Consider the following 22,201-nt stretch of genomic DNA (forward strand, 5'->3'; position numbering starts at 1 on the left):
TTTTGAACTAATTGACTAATGGAATGAGGAAACTGGTAAATTTTCTCTATAAAAATTATGCTTATTATCTATGGTTCGATAAAACTAAAATGTAAAGAAATTTTAGTTTTTATTCAGTAAGTTCAGTAAGTAACTTAATGAAAATACCATGCCTTGCCTGCAATCTTTGAGTTGGACAGAACCATTGCTTCGGTCACCCGTCTGGTCAGTGCTAATTCTATGTTAGCTACTAGTTTGTTTGGCACTCTTGGCTTCCTTAAGAGGCTTTCCACCTCTATCTCAGTTACTTCCTATGCTGGGCCGATGAGTGCTAATAAACACGAAACTGCACTCCTCGGCTGGAATGACTGAGCTGTCTGTGTATTTCAAGTTTTCTGCCTCAGCCCTGGCTATAAGGCAGTAACTTACTGAAAATACCATGCCTTGCCTGCAATCTTCAAGTTGAACCAAACCATTGCTTCGGTCATTCGTCTGGTCAGTGCTAATTCTATGTTAGCTACCAGTTTGTTTGGCACTCTTGGCTTCCTTAAGAGGCTTTCCACCTCTAGCTCAGTTACTTCCTATGCTGGGCTAATGAGTGCTAATAAACACGAAACTGCACTCCTTGGCTGGAATGACTGAGCTGTCTGTGTATTGCATGTTTTCTGCTTCAGCCCTGGCTATAAGGCAGTAACTTACTGAAAATACCATGACTTGCCTGCAATCTTCAAGTTGAACCGAACCATTGCTTCCGTCATCCGTCTGGTCAGTGCTAATTCTATGTTAGCTACCAGTTTGTTTGGCACTCTTGGCTTCCTTAGGAGGTTTTCCACCTCCAGCTCAGTCACTTCTTATGCTGGGCTAATGAGTGCTAATAAGCATGAAACTGCAGTCCTCGGTTGGAATGACTGAGCTGGCAGTGTATTTCATGTAATTTCTGCCTTAGCCCTGGCTATAGAGCAGTAACTAAATATATAGCTGAAAATAAATGGATTTGATTACAGTATGGTACACAATGCAAAATATTACCCATCACAAAACACTTTTATAGCTGTAATAGAATTTCATCCACCAATATTAAGATTTGAAGTTTTGAAATATAACAGTTGATTAATTGATCAACTTATTTATTTTCCTCCTCTTCAATGATGATGTGTAAAACAAGGATATTTTATCACTTCTAGAAACTATACATTTGCTTAAGTATGGATTTTTAAAATTCCCAATATCACTCTCGGGAAGGTGAAAGGATTGTAGAACTGGTCAGTGAATCTGCAGCAATTCATTTGAGGTATTAGACGCAAGAGATGGATTTATCTGAAAAACCTTTTATGCGGAAAGATCAATGTCGAAACTGAGTCTTAAGTTCAAGTTCAAATCTTGCTCAAAACAGAAATTTTTTAAACATCATATAGTTATTGTAAATGAAGGTTACTTTAGAAATACTTAAGTCCGGCACAAAACTACTTTTGGGAAAAGTAGGGTGGAACACAAAGTGCAACCATCTAATTGTGGTGGGTTCTGAGTTGTTAATGCAATAAAATACAACTGCATTTCCAGCCAAGAGCTGCTTAATGCTCATTTATTGTAAAAAAAAACACATCTGTGATCTAAAAGAAGAAATACTGCAATATGCAAAATAAGCTAAAAACATCAATTTTTGGTTAATTTCGCCTAACTTTGCGGCTTATGCGCGAACTAAAAACTGCAAAGGAATGTAGATATTTTAAAAGATTTATGAAGAAAGTATTAAAAGGAAGTATTTAAATGGAATTAGAACCAATATTCTGAACATTCGGACTTATATTAAAATATTTGAAAATTGACCATTTTTTACTTTTTTTTCAAACTTTGCTTCCAATGCGCGATCTGAAGACATAAACATTAATTTTTTTTCCAATTTTCCTCATGTTTAGGATGGCAATACACAACTTTTTTTTGCTAAATTCGATTCAATTCCACATCAATTGCGATAAAATAGACCATAACGGTTCAATTATATTAAAGACAGGTGACAGTGCTCATTAAGGCAGATGTTTAACTGCATCCTCGTGTTCATCAAACCATGATTTCAACAAGTCCCACCGCATGGATAGGTGCATTGTCATCTTGGAAAATTCCATCTCCTTCAGGAAACAAAGTTTGCATCTTAGGATGGATCTGGTCAGCTAAAATATCTCTATTTTTGTTCTCAGTGATCCTTTCTTTCAGTGTTACGTCTGGTCCAGCGAAAATCCCCGATACGGCCGCCCTTATTATGACAGATCCTCCTCCATGCTTGACAGTTTTAAGGAGAGAACAACGATCATATGCTTGTGCTGGTGTCCTCCAAACGTGTACCCGTCCTATAGTAGGGAAGAATGTCAAAGACGATTTAACAGACCATATTACTCCTCCACTCAACAATCAACCAGGATTTGTGAGTGTCGCACCATTGTAGATGACGTTTAACATTAACATCTGCAACAAGTGCTTTGGGAATTGCTACTCTGCCATAAATGTTCTGTTTATAATGATGCCATCTAACTGTAATCACTCACACTGGTGAATCCAGATGGTGATTGAGTTCTGTGAACACTTTTGCTGTTGTTCCGTACTTTGATATTACAATCCATTTCAATACACGTTGATTCCTTTCACTGAGCTTCTCGTTCAGCCCTCTATTTTGCTTTGCCGAGCTTGTTTTACCACGCTGGGTGTATGCTGGCATGACTTTAGATACTTTACCTCTGGAAACATCGAAAGGTTGAAATGTTTCGGTTACACTTGCTCCAGCTAGACGCGCTCCAATAATTTTGTCTCTTTTAAAATTTGAGGGGTCTGACATTTCACATGGATGAAAAAATTCAAGACTTCCAGAACTTCAACTAAGCCACCATATACTACCAGAACATATGCATTGATAATTACAAAATACAATTACCTCCCCCCCCCATCCAAAAATGTCACTTTCATTCAAAGGTGTTTCCATTATTTTGATAACTACCTATATATATGTGTGTGCGTGTGTGTGAATAAATTGTGTACTTAATGGAAGTTGCATCGAAAAATAATTATTAAATAGCCAGGATTGAATTGATTGATAGTTGCACTTTTAAAAAGACGAAAATGAAATTGGACATTAAATAATAATATAAGCATCAACAGCTTTCTTTCAAATCTGAAGCAATAAAGAAGGCTGATAAAGCCTTCTTTTTCAATTAAAGACATGCACACAGATGCAGATTATTTAACTTTGTTTACTCACATGCAAAGAGGAAAGTTTGCTAAGAAAAACTAAATCAATTCAGTTAGCTCTATCTAATGTTGACTCAAAAAATTTTTTATGTCATAGGCAATTTTCTGAGTCATGCAGAAGTAAAGTAGTGCATTGCCAATGATAATATCTTTAAAATACTCACCTTAAAAGGAGTATGATTTAGAGCAGAGGTTGGCAAGTAATTTTAAGCGAGATCCTGATACTTTGGAAAAATTTTCATAAAGCTCCAGGAGAAAAAATACTTTTTGCCTTAATTTTAATTTTAATTTTCACGCCCAAATTAATATTAAATGCAATTGATAAGTGTATTTTTATTCAAAAATCAACAAGAGAAATTTTATTTATGGTCTTAAGATTTGGCCAGTGAGGTTCATGCAAAAAAGCAGTTTGTTTAGGCAAAGAGTTAAAGGTGGATGCCGTAAGTTTTGAGCAATATTTGTTTTTCAAAAGTTTCCCAAACGTATGTGAACCTTACCTGCTAGCTTAGTAAATGGCTCAAATCAGTCGATTAAAAATTTAGAAAGCATGATGAACATGAAAACTATAGTTTGGATAAACTTAACCTGGCAGCGTTGTAATGTTGTGATAAGGATCTGCAATGCCTTCACAGTGCTGCCAGGTTAGATTTGCCCCAACTATAGTGTACTAAAAATAATGGTAAGAGTGGTGTAGAATTGTTTTCCACGGAAGAATAAGAATGCTCTGTAATTTATTTTTGACCGATCGACGTCCTGATCTGTACTGAGGTCCGCCATTTGCCGACCGCTGACTTAGAGTTTCCAATATTTAAGCCAACACAGAAAAAAATGATAAATAACATTGTTCATAATTATTTGACTATGCTTTGATTAAATTTAAAATAAAAAAAGTCAGAACTTTAGACGTTTAAGAATTTTCAATAAAAACTAAGAAATCTGTCACATTCCTAAGCAAATTAGCATTAGGAATATTAACATTTGGAACTTGGAGCAGTGTTCATATGCCTATAACATTGAATGAAACACTAGAACAGTATTTTCCAACCTGTGAGGAAGAAAGGAAATGAAAAAGGTGAGCAGAAATACAGAAAGGTTGAAAGAAATTACACTAGAGAATGATTTTTGAAACTGTCAAAGAAAGACAAAGTATGTTATTTGAGCATAGCTAATTAACATACAAAGCAAAATATATATTTGGTATTAATCAGGCATTGTCCTAAACAGATTTTTTTTTTTTGTCAAGCATCATTGTTTGTTCACAATTTTGTAAGTGGCATGTATAGAAAATAATCGATTTTTGCAGCTCGCAGAGTGCCAGCAACAGTGAGGTTGTTTATACAATCAATTACAAGGCATATCAAATCATGGCATAAGTGAGGATCTGCTGTATTGTAGTTATTTTCTGCAGACGATAAACCTCAACTTATGGATTCTTACCATATTTGTAACTTAAGAATTTCGTAAATAAAAGACATTTAAATTAATTAATTTAGAATGTTTTATTTTTAATTTTGTCTCCATTAATTTTTTTTTTCTTTCCAAATGTGCATATTTCTTGCTGCATAGATCAGCTATTTTTTGGTTACTGTTTCACGTACCATTGTATAACTTTTAGAATAGTCGAACCTTGTTAATGCAAAATCGCTTAACATAAAATATTGCTTCTCATGAAGCGATTGCTTGGTCCCAGGAGTTAACAATCATTTCATAATTTACCAATAAAGATATAATCCAATTAACATAAAATATTATCATGGTTCCATGAATTTTGCGTTAATGAGGTTCAACTGTATTATGATTCATTAGCATTTGTATGATTTTTAGCATGAATAAAAAAAATCTGACATGAAAGACTGAAATTTATTCAAAATTATAACTTTTACGATTGTGGAATAATCACATTTGATTGCAAAAACTTCAGTTTGTCAGAAATTAATTCAAGCTATTACAATTAGCTAGATCTAGTAAAATGTTAGAACTGCTTTTCTTTCTTTTGAAAAAAGAGAAGAAAAAATTGTTGAAACCAAAAACTTTACCAAGGGAAAAAGTCAAGGTGTCTTGGAAAAGATCCTTTCAGAAAAAAAAATCAATATTAAAAAACAATAAAAATTGCAAAATTATAGCTATGTGTATTGATATATGTTTCGTGGTTACATACAGCCCTTTATTGAGGGCAGAAAAAAAATTGAACTTCTGACACTAAGCAGCAGTCACAAAGAACCTAAAAGAAAAATCCCCTTGTTACCCCAAAAGAAAAAATCTTTATTAAAAAAAGATTTTTGGTTTCAAAAGTGCTGTTTTTATAATTATCACATCTATATATATATAAATGAATGTTTGTCTGTATGTCATCCATGAACTCAAAAACTATCCGGCAGATTTGGCTGAAACTTTCAACGTTTGTTATTTTTGGTACTGGGAATGTTTATAGACCAGTGCGAAAAAAATCCGATCGATAGTTCCTTTTTTATTCCAATTTAAGTCACAATCCATTGGATAAATACGAATAAAATGATCGGCTGCAGAAATTAATTCGCGTGAAAGCTTTATGAAAAATGTTTCACATGAATACAACATTAAATTCTTGAGTTATAGCAGTATAGACAGAGAGACTTGAACAGAATGAAATCTCAAATTGGATCCCTTCACCCTCTCCCTGCATCCAACTCTCTTTTAATATCAACTAGATTTTAAGGATCCAGTAACCAGAAATTTTTTCGATAAAAAGTAAAGTAGTAGTCAATTAAAAGTACATAATAGTGTCTTTTTTTTTTTCGTGCATAACTTGTAAAAAGGTTTTAAAAGTCTAACGATACAACCAAAAATTGTCGCCTACGCATTGATGTCGAGATCACCAAAGCATATCATGGAACTAGTCAAGTCTATTTATATTATGCTTTCCAACTATCTTGTACTATAATGCCTGATCTTGAGCTTTTGAACTGTTGAATCCTATTCTAATGTTGAATCTTTATCATCCCAGTAGCACAGTTTTGATCTTTACCAATAAGTTAATATCTTACTCAAAGATTACCAGAATTTGACAGAATATCAAGAACAGACAAAGATAAAAGTATAAGGAAAATAAGAAGTATTGTTGTCCTTGTGAGAAACAACAAAACATTTAATTTTAATTTTAAAATCTTGGGTAGAAAAAAATCAATGCAAGTTGATTTAACATAAGAGTATTATTTTAAAATTTAAATATCTACATTAAAAAACTCAATAAGTGTGAACATTTAGAAAAAAATATACCTAATATGCTTTGAAGAAACAGTAGAGAAAACTTTTTTACCTAATTCTGAACTCTTGTGAAAGATGATTTGAATTTACATGAACGTTTAATGCTTAAGAAAAAATTTGAATAGATAACTAAAATATAGAATAGATTCTAATTATTGGATAGAAAAAAAAACTTAATAGAAACAGATTATTCATTTTATAAGAAAAGAGTAGCTAATATTTATGGCATAGATACTAGTATACTGTTAGAATGCAGGGTGATCCAAAAGAAACTAATCCTATATAAGAAGCCCTAGTGGCATACACTCCGAACCCAGTCAAACCAAAATATCACACATAGTTGTTCAAAGGTATGCACCAGAGATGGTGATGATCTCAAACAGTACTCAAAGTTATGGTTTGTGAGAAAAGTTACAGATTTTTAAATGACATCAGCAATCTTCTTCCTTGCTCAAACTGATCAATATGTGAAAAAACAAATGTCATACAAAAAAAAAAAAGAAAAAATAGCTGTCATACTGCATTAGCAAAGAAGAGCATTATTAAGGGCTAATGACAACACAAGAGAAAAGGAATTTGCACAATTTACAAAATTGGATAGAAGTAGAATTACTAATTTTGGCAGGAAACCATATAATAGTATAATAATGGGAAAAAAAAATAAGTAGCAGTCCAAAGAGTATAGTGCCATGTTAAGCACAAATGTGGTATCTGCAGTGGAGCTCAATTTGAGAAATTCATTATTAAAGTTCACAACTCCTCTCTTTGATTTGTGACTCATGTTATTGTTCAACTCATGGCAGTCATTTTGTAAATAATCGGTCTAGCCTATGCGAGTGCAAATTTTTAGAAAGTCCTTATTTAAAATAACAAATGTAGTTACAACAAGCTTTCTGTTCAATAACTTTTCATATACTACGTTGATTTCACCATAAATAACTATTGCTAGTCATGTTTAGGGGTATCTACACAGATACGACAAAAATAGCTTAGCAAATGTGTTTAATGTATTTCTAAATAATAAAGAAAGCATCTTTTTTATTTGAACCAAGAGACTTAGCTGACTTTTTATTTTTTTACATGCAAATCTAACAGAATCTGCCTCCCAAATGATTCTATCTTCAAAATTTCAGACATCTATAATTGTTTAAACCGTAATATTTTTTTCTCCATATTCCTAAACTAAGCATGAAGTTTTGCTTTGACAGCAGATGATGGGAGATCATTTTGATCAGACAGTAAAATTTTATTTTCTCGATTCATTTAATGAGTGTTAAGATAATTTTGACGGCTGAGGATGTCCAACATGCAGACGGCGAAGTTGCGTTCTACTTCCATTTCTCGCTTAGTCTCTACATTTGATGACTTTTCTTTAAATTTAGGCAGATTTTAAGATCCTATATCTTGATAATGGGACAAATAATTTATGCACCCAAAAAAATGTCTCAATCTGATCTTTTGGTTGCTAACAATTTAAATTCTTTTCACTACTACACTATTGTGTTTCCCTGATCAGAACACCACGTGCAAAGCATTTTAAAAAAAAAAAAAAAACATTTATTGGCAGTGTTTCTCTGGTCAAGTACTCAAAAATGCCAAAGAGCAAATTTCATCACACACTAATTATTCCAACACCAATTGTGTTTTTCAATAGGGATCAATTTACGCAAGGCAAAAGTGTGTTTCCATTTGAAATTTTCTCACTTTAACTGACCATGAGCTCTATGCTGCTTAAAATTATCAGAATCTTCAGTACATATCTTCACACAACCATGTTTGAAATTTTGGTTCGATAGGCTCAGTGAACTACTTGGGCTTCATATTTAGAGGAGTATTCTTTAGGACCATCCTCTGTACTAGAACCCGTAGTTCAATAGTTTATTATTTTGGTAATAACTTTATTCACTATAATACTGCAAATTACTCTAGCCTGTGATGAAATTGTTGTCTCTGAAGTTCAAAGGTTTTAAATTTTTGGCATGCTGATATCAAATTTAAAGTCAGAAAGTTCTTATCATGTACCTTTTATTTTTAATGGGCCAGTAATGTGACTTTGATGCAAAAAAACACACATTTTTGATATGTTTTTTATGACACAGTTGATATATATTTATTTCTATAATTTCTAAGTGATAAAGTAACATTTGAAAAATATGCGAATTTTTTTTTTTTATTTTAATAAAGAAATGAGCCACTGACAAAGGCTCTCGTTAGTGCCTCCAAAAAAAAAAAAAAAAAACATTAGTAACCCTAAATACTCATGACCAGATCATCTGAAATTAAGAAGCCAAAGAGATTTTATTAGATAATAAGTTTCTGCACGTAACAAGGTCAATTTTCTTTGCTTTAATTGATGAAAGGTTTTTATCAAAAAAATAATTTTTGCTTATATATATATATATATATATATTTAAAGAAGAAAATGACTTAGTTACCATATTTCTACTTTTATGATTTCAGATGGTTTGGCGATAAGCTATGAGAGGTACTGTAAGGAAACATTTTTTTTTTTTTGTCTGAAAACGTAGGCAACGAGTCATTCTCTGAGGTCATTTCTTCATAAAATTTCTGAAAATGTAACAAAATGTTCTTCAAAAGTTACTTGATTATGAAGTAATTTAGAAATTAAAACATGTAAACTGTGTAGTCAAAATATATCTCTGGAAAAATGCTTTTCTTCTGTAAAGAATTAATTAAAATTAATTTTATTTTCCTTACAACATTTTTCCATGTGTCCAAAGAGTAATTGTATACAGAATAACCCAGCTTTAACTATTGTCAAGGGACTGGAAAAAGTTAATGGTTAAATCAAGGATATCTTTTAATCGAGGAGCATAGACATTCAATGCAGTCAAATCTGGACCAGTAAAATGTATCATTAAATCGAGAAAACCGTTAAATCGGGTATTGGTAAATCAATGTTATACCGTAACTAAATTCATCAAGTTGTGTACATTCATTTTTTTCTTTGAAATAAAAACCATTATGAACATGTTTGTGATGAAATTCACGTAATTATAGTGGAGTGTTTTCACACACACAAAAAAAAAAACTTATATGATAACAGTATATGGATTGAAAATTTGTCTTCAACACGCTGACATTATGTAAAATAACATATTTTACTTTAGGCAACCAAAAAAAAAGTTTAAATTGGCAGGTTAGTGTTACTTACACTTGTCAAACATCAATTAAATTACATACAGAATAAAATGTGTGAAAGCACAAGTTCATTTCTCCTTCTATACAGCATAGAAGCGGGAATATGAAACAACCAGTTTTACTAAAACTAGGAAAATAATAAATTCATAGGAACCCAATTCTGATGCATTCAACTTTTCTTATGTTCTAAAAGTGACATCACACATTCAATCTGTATGTAGCTTCAACACATTAAAGAAATACTATATCAGTGTACGAAGTGACACATAAAAGAATTATAATTATTTACGTAGCATTCAGGAGGGTATCTCTATGCTCTTCGGACAAAAAGTCTCCACGCAAAAGAATGTATTCACCATACTTCTTTCCATACCATTTCATCCAAAATCGAAATGTTCTATCCATCTCCTATTCAAAAAACCAGGGAAAAAGAGGCATAAAATAATTGGGGAAAAAAAGCAATAAAAGTGATATGATTTAAAAATTGAAAGAGTATGTGCATTTAATAGAAGATAATGGACAACTTTCACCTTTGTCATGGCTTATATCTCAGTATTTTGAAACTCTCTCTTTTAGCATAAAAAACCCTTCCAAACCCATAAATGGATATCTGTCACTTAGGATTGTCAAAGAAATTTCATTTTTTAACAGTACAAACGGACAGAATACAGTCACGTTGTCATGTTACAAGGCTCATACACTTGTGGTTAAAGAAAAAATCCCTGACTTTTTCAGGTTGTTTTTCAGAAAATTCCAGGTGACTCATTTCATTAAAAATTAAGTTTAAATTACAATATTTTCAAAATAATTAAAATTGTTTAAAGTAGCAATGCAAAAGAACTCCCCTTAGATTTATTATACATTAAAAAAACATTCAAAAAAAAATTTTTTTTTTTCAAAATTTAATTTCTTTTTCTAAATGTTTTGTTCAAAATTGTTCTCATTCGTTTACTACTTGTTAAAAACAAATTACTTTCAACTTATTTTAACGTTTCTTTGATGCCACATGTCACGCGTAATATTCGAGTTTTGCTGTAACTGCTGTAGTTTTAGCATCGACTTTTGGTTTACAATACTTCTTTTTATTTTTTTATTAGTAAATAACACAAAACACATTTAGCAAAATAAAAAGCTATTTTTCAGTATAAATATGACTAACTTGTTGCATCGATGGGCATACCATATTAAGCATAATAACAAAAATCAATATCTGCCTATTATCATTATATTATACCGCCGCTGCTAATAATCATTAGTTTTTTTTTCTATCGCATTTTAATAGGTTAACCCCTTAACGATCGGATAATTTTCAAGAAAACAGTCATAAAAGTGTCTATTTTTGTTATTTAAGAAAATTATATAAAAATAAGTGTATAAACAACATGTGCATTCAATTTTTCATTTTCAATATTTTTTAGATTGAAATTTTAAAAAAATTTAAAATTTTATGAAAAGTCAACAAGCAAGCCCAAGCAAGTAACGACAATTTAAGAAATACATCTTTTAAACATTAAAAAAGAATTTTATTAATCTTTTGTGTAATATAAGTAAAGATAAGTAAATTTTTCTTGTGTGGTAAATTTCAAAGCTTCAGATGCAGAGGCCAACGTCACAATCTGGTAAGTTAGTACCAAAATTCCTTCCTGCATCTCTGCAATTACATTTAAAATCTGCAATTACGTTTAAAATTTAATATGAAGCTGGCAGAAGTGCAGGATAATTCACTTTTTTTTAATTGTAAAGCATATTTATTTGTGAATGATTAGTTGTATAATTAGTGTTTTAATACTCATTGCAGAAAGAACTAATTCTGAAGTGCTAATATATATATATATATATATATATATATATATATTCTGAATATTAGTTTCGAAATTTGTGAAATGACCTATATAACGCCAAAACCTGTATAATGCAAAAGCTTGGTCCCAAGGTATGCGTTATAACGGTCTTCTATGGTATTTAAAACTTTAAAAAAAAAAAAAAAAAAATTGCAGCAGATTTTGCATTACTTTCATTTGTTTGCAGTGAAAGAAAACATCCAATTCTGCTTTGTTTCGGGAAACTTAGGCTTTTAAGCATCGAGTCTACTTCTATCTTGTGATGACCAAACATTGCAACTACATTTCACACGTTTCTGAAAAGAGTTTCCGATCAAAAAACGATTTCTCTGGTTAACCCACCCATCCTCAGGCTTGTGCTTCTGAAGCAGTAAATTGGCTTCTGCCCTGTTGAGTTTGTGCATAATTCCTGTTCACCTGAGAAATTTTTCTCTTGGGACCTATTGAGAGACAAAAATGGCGACTGCAGTTTTTTTTTATTTCTAGCATCATTTTACCTCAAAATTTCAAAATTTTTTGCAGGAAACATTGACAAAAACGAAGATTAGATCCCATGGTACAAAATTCCCTGGGGGGGGGGGGAAATGGGGGGGGGGCAAATTCAAAATATCCCTGACATTTTTAACTATGTAATTTTCCCTGACAATTCCAGGTTTTCCCAGAGCGTACGAACCCTGTGTTATTAAAAGTTAGAAAACTGTTTATTATTTATCACGTTTCTCTCAACAGAGTGTGGAGTCTATAAGATTACTAATCTGCACCTGATAGACTTTCTGGTGCGAAAGTAAGATAGTAGTTCAAAATGATTAGAAAAGTAGCCTGTCAAAACTAAAAGCTTTTTTTTTTCTTCTATTTTCTGTTTCCATCTGACTTTAATTTTTCATCACTTAAATAGCCAAAGAAACTTTTTTTTTTCCAAATTTTGCAATAATTTGAAGTTTTCTATTCTAAATCAGAGTTTTCATAGCCAGTGCGCAGAAAAAAGAAGCCAAATTTGCTAACTCGCAGCCAAATCTTGAAAAACTACACCTACTTAGGGCTGAGGAAAAGATTAGAATCCTGTCTATATGTTCCTTTGTTGCCATAAAGTGTTTACGAAAGAGCTTGTTTATAACCCCCATTTAACTTCTGTTTGGCGCTTGCTAAGTAGGAAAGGGGGGAATGCACCAAAGGAAAATCATGGGAATGCTTTTTTAGAAAAAAGAATAAATTTTTGGAAAACCCAGAAATCTAGGGCAGCCTCAAAAAACTACCACTATATATTCGAGCCAAAATGCCAGCCCTGACAAGGGTACAGTTGTTCTGGTCCTGATAGAAAGTAAAATTTTGTTTTTTTTGGAATGCACAGTTCAGTGTAATTTACTGCACAAAGATATTATGAAAACAATGCTATTTTTTATTCTTCTATAACATATTTTAGATCTAAATTTAACCACAGTAATTTTGACTATTTTCTAGAATTAAATCGGAGCAAACAAACACCTTTTTAACTAAAAAAAACATGAATGTGCAGAAATGTTTACTGTTTCAAGAATTATGTTTTAAACTAATGGATAACCTTTGAAAGGACGAGACAAAACCTGGTGATAATCTCTGGAATGAATCAGGCTCTCCAAAATTCAAAAACTTTACAAAATAAGAGAAGATTAAGCCAAATAGTCAGCTGCAGAAGCAATAAAAGAATTACAGTGAATCAATTAACTGAAATACTTCAGGATTCACAGCAATTAATCATAAAAGAAAAGAACAAGTCGTAGGGTCTGGTGGGGTAAAGTGGTCATAAAATCACGGTTTTTTAACTTATATGTGGATAACTCATTTAGTTTTTCAACAAAAATAACCAGAAAGGCACTTTTGGCATGTCCCTATCCGTCTTTCAAGTGGACTTAAATTAGTTTAAAATTTTACATCAACACTCAACAAATTCAACTTGTAAGACAAAATTAAGCATACTTAAAGGTGTAAAAAGAGCATTCTTTAAATAAATTTAGTTATTAAAATCATCAAGGTACATTGTTTTAAACTTTGTCCTCAAGTTTTCATGTCATTCTCCTGTCCTAGGAATGAGATATTATAAATCAAAAAAAAGGAATTTTTAATCTGCTGTACTACTAAACTGTTTATTATCACCATTTTGATGGATTCCTTGAGTATTTTGTTAATATGATTTGTCTGCTGTTCTCATTAACATTTTGAATTTCAAGAATAGGGTATGTGACATTTTCGCTGTCATTCTCATGGACAATATATTTTTTTTTATAATAAACGAAAAATTTTAACTCTACTCACAGTGTGTGGTTGAATTAGGAGATTAGAATAGAAAAATAACATTATTTACCTTAAGAGATATATATCTCTAGCTATATATAGAGATATATATCTAGAGATATATATATAATCTTGGGTAAATTGTAACAGGCGAATTGTATGGAAAATGTCATACTCCTTTCTAAAAAAATGTCCTACTCCTGGTGCAAAAAAATCATTCTCCTAGAGTTATTTCTCAAGCCCTGGTAATGCATCCCGTAGAATAGAAGGATTTATTTTCAATACATTAGTTGGAAAATAAGATTGATTGAAAAAAAGAAAGTTTAATTTGACAAAGAGCATACCAAAAATATATCAATGGAATAATTCTATTTCATTAATATTTTTCTGTTCAGACGAAGTGTTCCAAAAGAGATTTATTGGTTAGACATTTGTTTACCTAAATGCTGCTCGAATAGGTAAGTGAAGTTGCTATAAATTTTGTAGTTGCTTTAAATTGAAATCAAAATATATGTTATTAATATTGCTGATTCTCTTTTTGTTTTATGTTTGTATTTCCTGAACCATAAAACAATTTGCAGGTAATGAGAAGGTAATTTTTCCTTTTGTAAATTTTATCATACCGTGTATGGTTAATTAAAAAAAATTTTTTAATGTAGTAATTGATTTTTTTTTCATTGAAATGAATGTCCATTATTCGAAATGTAAGCTATTGAGAGTGAATAATATGGCAAAACCTATATGGTACTTGTAGTCGAAGAAACTGGGGACATCCGTCAAGGGAGGTTTTACATAAATTTGAGTTTTGTCATTTAATAACCCTACTTTTTGATTTAGGCTTCAGTTATTTCTTTATTACTATAGTTACATTTTAGATAACCCATGAAGAAACTCATTTTGTAACTCTCTTGGTGCTCCTTGTCAGTCTTTTGCTGTATGAAAATTTGACTCCTCTTTTGAGGGTGTAACATAGCTAAAGTTTTTCTCCTAATAATTCTCCTAACCAAGAGTAAGTATAATTTTAATTTTAAAAAAAATGTGAATGGAAAATGTCAGGTTTTTGGAGAATCACCCATATATATGTATGTACGTTTTTTTTTTCAGATATTTTGCAAACATACCTCTGCATATTTAGCTGGCACATCAGCCTTTTCAATTCCAATGCACTTTTTGCAGGGTGTAGTGGCTGCCATTTGCAAAACAACTTGTCCCACACCTATACAGACAAAAATGCAATAGCATACATAAGTAAACTACCTATTTATATGTATACGTATCATCACCTCAGAGCAACACACTATATCCTTGTCTCAGAACAGCAGTAAGACATCTAATAACAGTAAGATATCAGACTGTTGCTTTTAGGTGACGTTATGTCCAAACTTTTTTGAAAGTTACACTTCCTCGAGATGTCTAGTACTAATTTGTACTCATTTTAAGGCTCAATATAATGCCACCTTAGAACAACTGAAATGTATGCATGAATGAGAAACAATTCGGAAACTCACAAAATGCTTCAAGGGAAAGCTTTTAGAGGGTTAAGTTATTGTGAGCTTTAAGCCATGTAAGATAACTAAAGCTGAATAAGAAATTTAGTGTACAAAGCATATTGTCTCAAACACATTACAAGCTACTAGATGTATATGGTATTTTCCTATGTGTTATCCACGGGTCCTAAAATTGACCTGAAGGAAAAAAATCTTTGTATAATCTGTGGATAATACAATGAAAAAAAAAAGAGGTCTTGATTTAACATACAATTTTAGCAACTAGTAAATTTAAAACGAGAAGAAGTAATAACTTTTAAGGTGTAATCAAAATTAATTTTAAAAATAATGATTTTTTCTTGAAATCATGATTAGAGTACCCTAATTACTTAAATACAAAGGAGCAAACTGTCTAATCTTGTGCAAATAAAGGCTTTGTCCATAACTGTGCATTGTTTATTTTACCTAGTCTGAATCGTGTAAGAGGTACATTCTATGTAAAAGAAACATACAGGCAGCGGAAATGGTCTCTATTGATGAATCCTACTGTAAATATTGAGGATCAATGTGTTGTTCTAGCGAAAAAAAAAGCACAGATAGTCTGTGGCAACGTATAATCCACACCTCATTAACTTTACACTTTTTTAACAGATAATCCACAGATTATATGAAGGAAAATACAGTACATATGTGAAAATGAGAGTGGCTCTTAGTCTACTTTGTAAAAAGTTAGCTCCCCCCCCCCCTATTTTGTTTCAATGGACAAAAAAATGTGTGAAAAATATTAGCTCAGCTGGAAAAGTTTAACGAGTGCCTCAACAAGCATGAAATAATCAAATTTTCAGCAAAAAAAAGATTTTTTCATCTTTTTGCAAGCTTTAAAAAAAGAATCTAGCATATTTGTATTTTTGACGATCTGATATCTTGTTACAGGTGTTATTTTACTCTAACTTGATTTTTCTGTGACCTTCTAATGCTTTCACCCTTTTTCCTCAGGCATCTCCTGGGGCATTGAAACTTTTTAGTGAAGCCTCCATTCACCACTCATCATGAATTCCTGCTGCTGCAAATATTTTTACAACAATTTTATAAAAAATTCTCTGTCAGTTTCAGTTGAATTATTTTTATCAGTACACTTAAATTTATGAATGATTTTAAAACTAATTAGAAATATAATTGAATTTGAGTACTATCATCTATATTAGCATGCAGTGTTTTCCATAACATGGCATTTGCTTTTGTTAAGTGAATATGATAATTCACTTTACTTTTTCTCATCATTGAGTCTTGTAATGCATTTATCCTTATTAATGAACTCCTCGCAGGCCTAGAATCTGTTAGAGAAATATTTTTGGTGCAGAAGAAAACCCTATGCATTTAATAAAAATGGCATCAATAATCAATTCTATAATGTGGTGTTAACATTCCAGAATTAATTATTTCTCAATTATTGTGTACAAGTAAAACAGGTGCTACTGCTTTTGCCAGTATTGTTGCTTTTTCGGTCAAATCGTAACACTTTGTCAACTTACAAAGAATAGCAGAATTGCCTTAACTGAAACATCTCTCAAAAAAAATTTGTATGTTTACAGAATTTATTTCATATCTTATGTAATGTTTAAACTGTGTACATAAAAATAGCAATTTTACAATGTAATTAATTTCTGTTAATAGAAAAAGAAATCAATTTGTTATTAGTTTGGTCTTTTGTCAATACACTTATATTCAGCAATGATGCAAACTTCATCCCCTTTGAGCTACCTTTAAATATCATTCAAGTGTTGTAAAATTTTGTCCCACTTATTTTCTAATGTATTGGAACTAAATGAGAGGGTAAGGCTCAAAAAAAATTCAGTTTTGAAATTCTGAACCACCCTAATTATCAGGAGAAGAACAAGTTATGGCTGTTTATCAAGCAGTTGAAAAGTGCAGGGATGAAAGTGGTCAAAGAGCAAAAAGGAGGAAATCCGAAAAAAAATTCTTAAAAGGGATGATATAATAGAACCTGGAAGCCATGATATTCAAAATTTCTGTGAAAAAATGACTAATTTACCAGTTTTAAAGGTAATACGTATTTAATTATGTATAAGTAACAATTTTGTACAATTTGCTGCATTACACCATTTCTTGCAAGAGTGTTTATTCCTGAATAAATCTAAATTTTGAAAAAGATGCAACAATTTCTAACCCCTGAGTACTTGAACTAAGGGTTGAGGGAGCCAGAGGTCAATTTTGGCAGCATCACACAATAGTATCAATTTTTCAAATTTTTTAAAGAAAAATACATATTTTCATTTAAAACGTTTGAATTTATAGTGTTGCATGAGTTAGGACATGAATTTTAAAATTAGGTTTGTTTGTAAAGAAAAAATTTACAAGAGAGTGAAAAATCCAAATTTCCTTATGTGGTGGAACATACTTTTCATAGTAAGAATTGATATATACATATATCTCTCTCTCTCTCTCTCTCTCTCTCTCTCTATATATATATATATATATATATATATATATATATATATATATATATATATATATATATAATAATTGGTTACCTTTTCCTTTTCAGGATCAAAAGAACAACTTGCAGCTTCCTCATTTAATCCCAAACATTTTAACAGGCTGTAAAGCCTAAATCACTTGAGATTTACCATAAATATTTTTCACTTTCTTACACACATTAAAAAAGTAAGCATACCATGCTTCAATAAAATTTGAGACTGTGGGTGCCAAAGCCACATTTTTTTAAAATTTACTTTTGCATTTTTTCTATAATAAATAAAAGAAATAAAAATATTATTGAAATTATGAATAAAATAAGTAGATATAGGGTAGCATACAGTAAAACACTATCCATCATTAAAAATGATTGAAATACTTGCAAGATGCGTAAGATTTAAATCTCAAACGAGTCATGCAACTTTCAGCGCAGCACGTGTTTGCCGTCGTTTGCATGATTCCAAAACATACGTTTTTGGCAGATATAGCGGAGAATGAAAATTTGAGGGAGAAAAAACAGAAAGAATAAGAAAGCTGGGACCAAAAATTAAGAAAAATCAGAATCTTTTCTGATTTCTGAGAAAAATAAAAGCACTATAAGGCCTGAAAAAGGCAAAAAAAAAAAAAAAAAAAGCCCTGAAAGTGGAACAATTAAATTCAAGTATTTTGTTGTGATACAACAGCAAGCAAGACATGTTGAGTAAATGATGCCTGTATTAATCTAGAAATATTGTCAATCATGATCTGCTGTATCTCCCTTGTCCAGTGTTTCTTTCAGGTATCTTTCCAGGGGGGCCAGTGCTTGTCCCCCCCCCCCAGAGAAAAATTTTAATTGCACTTGTTTTACTATGTTAAGATTTTTTAAAAAAAAATCAAATTATACAAAATCTGGAACTTTATCATCCGAGGGGGGGGGAGATGTTATCTAGGATCTATCTAATTGCTAACTCACACAATACACTGGTGAAGTTTGTATTGGAATCTTAAGACATGTACTCATTGGGCACTCATGGTACATCTCATTGGAAATCAAAAGTTTCCTGGATTAGGATCATTGTATGGGGGGGGGGAGGAATAGTGGGCAGTGATTTATTTTTGGCAGGCTGTAATGGAAATGCCTATAAGCCTATGTTTTTTTCTCTTTTATATGACGAATAACATGGTGTCATCTTTTTGAAAGAAATTTCTGAAAGTTTGGTATATTTTACTACCCCTTCCCCCTTTTTATGCCATCCCACAGTTTCCCAGCAGACATGACTTTTAGCCAATTAGAAAAATTTTGAAAATCTATGCGGATTTTCTCCGAGAAGAACAGATTTATTTCATAATCATTCTAGCTTAGAACTTGAAGCCCTCTAACATGTGAACTTGTTTAAGTCTCCCTACAGAAGTCTTTACTGTCTTTAGCAATCATCTTTGCAGTCAGAGTCAAAATCAAATTATTTTGAGGGAAGTTTTTGTTCCTTAATATTTTTTTTTCTTTAGTTTAAAAATTTATTCACAATAATCACTCGTGATAATATTGTACTGTTCGCTTTAAAAATTGTATAAGGGAATGAACTCCAATATTTAATTTACAAGGACGTCCAGAAATCATTCTCCAAGTTTTCTTAGCTTGACAGCTTCATCAAAACTAATTTCAATGAAGTTGTTTAAAAAAATAATAAACTTCCATTCATAATGTGTTTTTTTAAATAAAAATCTATATCTACTTAATAATAAATAGTCCTCACATACACCTCTGTGTACGATGCAATCGAAATCCTAAATTGAAACCAATTTGGGGTTTTATTACATTACCCTCATAACATTTTCTTAAATTTTACGTAAAATAAATAACTCTTTGAAATTTTCTCATGCGTGCGTTATGTTCAAATTTAGTATTACCCTCTTTTTCATTTCAATTTTTAAAAGCCCTAATTTTTTTTTTCTAAAACCTTAGTTTTATTTTTTGTTTAGTTATTTATTTTTACACATATTACTAAACCATCTTTTGCATATGCGCATATGCTATCGCTAATTTTGTCCCCCTTAAACCTTTAATGCATATAAATGCATAAAAATGATTTTTTTAATGTATATTACTGCATTTTTTAAAAGATTTTTCTTTCTTTACGTAAGTTTGAAAAAAAAAGAACAAATATTTTTTTCGTTTTTAGAGCATATTTTTTAGTATTTAGTGAATATTTTAAGTATTTAATGCATATATATGCACTAGTATAGTAGGAAAGTATGAAATATGAAAGTATGAAATAGGAAACCACAGATATTTTAGCTCTGGATTTTAACCTGCACTATTTAACAAAACAATTCTAAACGTGGTGTTTAATTACATATTACTTGAATTATACACAATAAATTTGCACAATAAATGACACACAAACCAGAAAATGCGTAGTAAATTTAATAAGACACCCACATATAATCATAGTAAAAAAAAAGCTTTTTAGCACAATTCTTAAATAAATGTGATTTGTTATTAACACTTTAAAAGACAAGAATTTATATAAAGTTGTCATATTTTTTAAGAAGTATATGTATTTTTTTAACAATAAAAATTCATGAAAATTCAAATTTCAAAAAGAAAAAAAACAAGAAGAAAGGGAAAAGATTTTTCTTACCACTGCCGAGATCAATGAAAATATCATCTTCAGTAATATCTAATTCTCCAATCATTTGAGTAATAAATTCAAAGGATGTTTCTCCATAAACCTTTAAATTAAAAAAAAAATGTGTTCTAAGCATTTATATGATTAACATTTTACAAAAAAGGGCATGCAAATAAAACCTAGCTTCTTATTTCTGTATACGACAACACCATAACATTGCTCTTAAAAGTACAAAGAAACTCGTGGGAAGCATATTTTAGGGGAAAATGGTTGTTTAATCATTGTTATGCAAATATTCTGAATGACATTCTACAATACTTTGGCAATAAATTTAAATTTCAAAGAATGATAAGCACTCCAAACACACAATCGTAATTTTTTTTATTACTATTTAAAATGAAAACACTACATAAAGTGATGAATTAACTTTTATTTTTAATTGATCAAACAATTTCTGTCATTTTTAAAGATGAATGACATTCTGATGCAAACAACATAGCCTATACTTATCACTTGAATTAAGTGCTGAATATTTCAGCTCATTTATTACTTTTAACACTGTAACTATTTTACAGTAAATCATTATGTCACATTTTGTCTAAATTTCACACTTGACAGATTTAAAATCTGAGACAGTTACTTCTTGCCAAGAAGTTTACCCTTTGCCCTATTACTCCAACTATTTCAACATTTAAAGCATATCCACAACAAATTTTCAAATGGTGACATGCTTTACCTTACAACATTTTTATTCCAAGGTATTTAAAATTAAGAGAGTCCAGAAAGGACTTCATTTATTTATTTAGTATTTTTTCTTTAAAAAAATTATCCATAAAGCATTTCTGTACCTCAGAGTCAGACGGAAGTAAGCCTACAAAATGCGATTTTCAGTTTATAAGTTCATTGTATATATGTAGAAGCCTATTCTGCATTGAGCCATGTGAATGTAATTCTTTTTTTAAAAAACTCCTTTCAATTTTCTGCTGAGGTACAGATTTTATAGACTTTAATCTACCATAAAGAAAAATAATTTTATGAAACAAAATAAAATGCATCTCAGATTTTTAAACATTGCAAAAAGCAGCTAACTAAAACTTATTCTCTCTTAAGACTATTGATCCTGTTTCTACTTAAGGTAAAACAAATCTACAATTTAAGGTAAAATGAAAACAAAGCATGCAAAAAATGCATGTCATTTTTCGAGCCACTGATTTTCATCACGGACTAATTAATTGACTAGAAAGAGCCTAGTTGGGCCCAGATCCTATTCCTAGTTGCACAATAGGCTCTAGTTAAGAGTACTTTGATAAAAGTACTTGTTAGTTATTAATTCTTATACTCTAGTTGATTTACAACACAGAAACTGTGCCAATTAAGCTACGCTATCATAATATTAGAAATTTGAAGATAAAAACTATGATCAGTTATTGTTGCTAAACCACAAGTATCAGACTCCCAATAGAAAATGCTTCCCAATAGAAAGGTACAGCTTCTGTTTACAGGGCACCTCTAAGGTGGAAGCCCCATATAGCTCAGGCAGCAGACGATATATAGAAGCAGCATGTGTTCACAGTTATATAATTTTGATCAAAACCTGAAGCTGAATAACTCCTGGTTCAGCACCCTCAGAGGTATAGGTTTAGAATGGGAACTTGAAAGACTTAGTGACTAAAGTATTTTAATATGCCTCAGTCGCCATTAGCGCATAAAATTTAGCTTCTTTTCCCGATACCCCCCCCCCAAATTGGCCCCCAATATGGCCAACAAATGTTCTTAGGGTAAATTGAAATCTTAAAACAGAAAACAGAAAAAAAAACTTTTTTCTATAAAGGTACTCCAAAATATTTACTTTTTACTTGGTCCCCTCCCCCCTTTTAAT

The 22,201-nt window shown here is 31.1% G+C and overlaps 1 protein-coding gene across 1 annotated transcript in view; it reads right to left on the bottom strand.

The window, feature by feature from the left end:
• LOC129218593 (uncharacterized) overlaps positions 1-22,201 on the bottom strand; it is a 127,486-nt gene that overhangs the window by 55,509 nt on the left and 49,776 nt on the right. The window contains exons 6-8 of the mRNA XM_054852911.1: positions 20,335-20,425; positions 14,852-14,946; positions 9,911-10,029 (exon numbers count right to left, since the gene is read on the bottom strand). Coding sequence (XP_054708886.1) covers positions 9,911-10,029; positions 14,852-14,946; positions 20,335-20,425 — 305 coding nt within the window. The remainder of the gene's footprint in view (positions 1-9,910; positions 10,030-14,851; positions 14,947-20,334; positions 20,426-22,201) is intronic.

The sequence above is a fragment of the Uloborus diversus genome, chromosome 3 (genome assembly GCF_026930045.1).
Source record: "Uloborus diversus isolate 005 chromosome 3, Udiv.v.3.1, whole genome shotgun sequence".
Lineage (NCBI taxonomy): Eukaryota > Metazoa > Arthropoda > Arachnida > Araneae > Uloboridae > Uloborus > Uloborus diversus.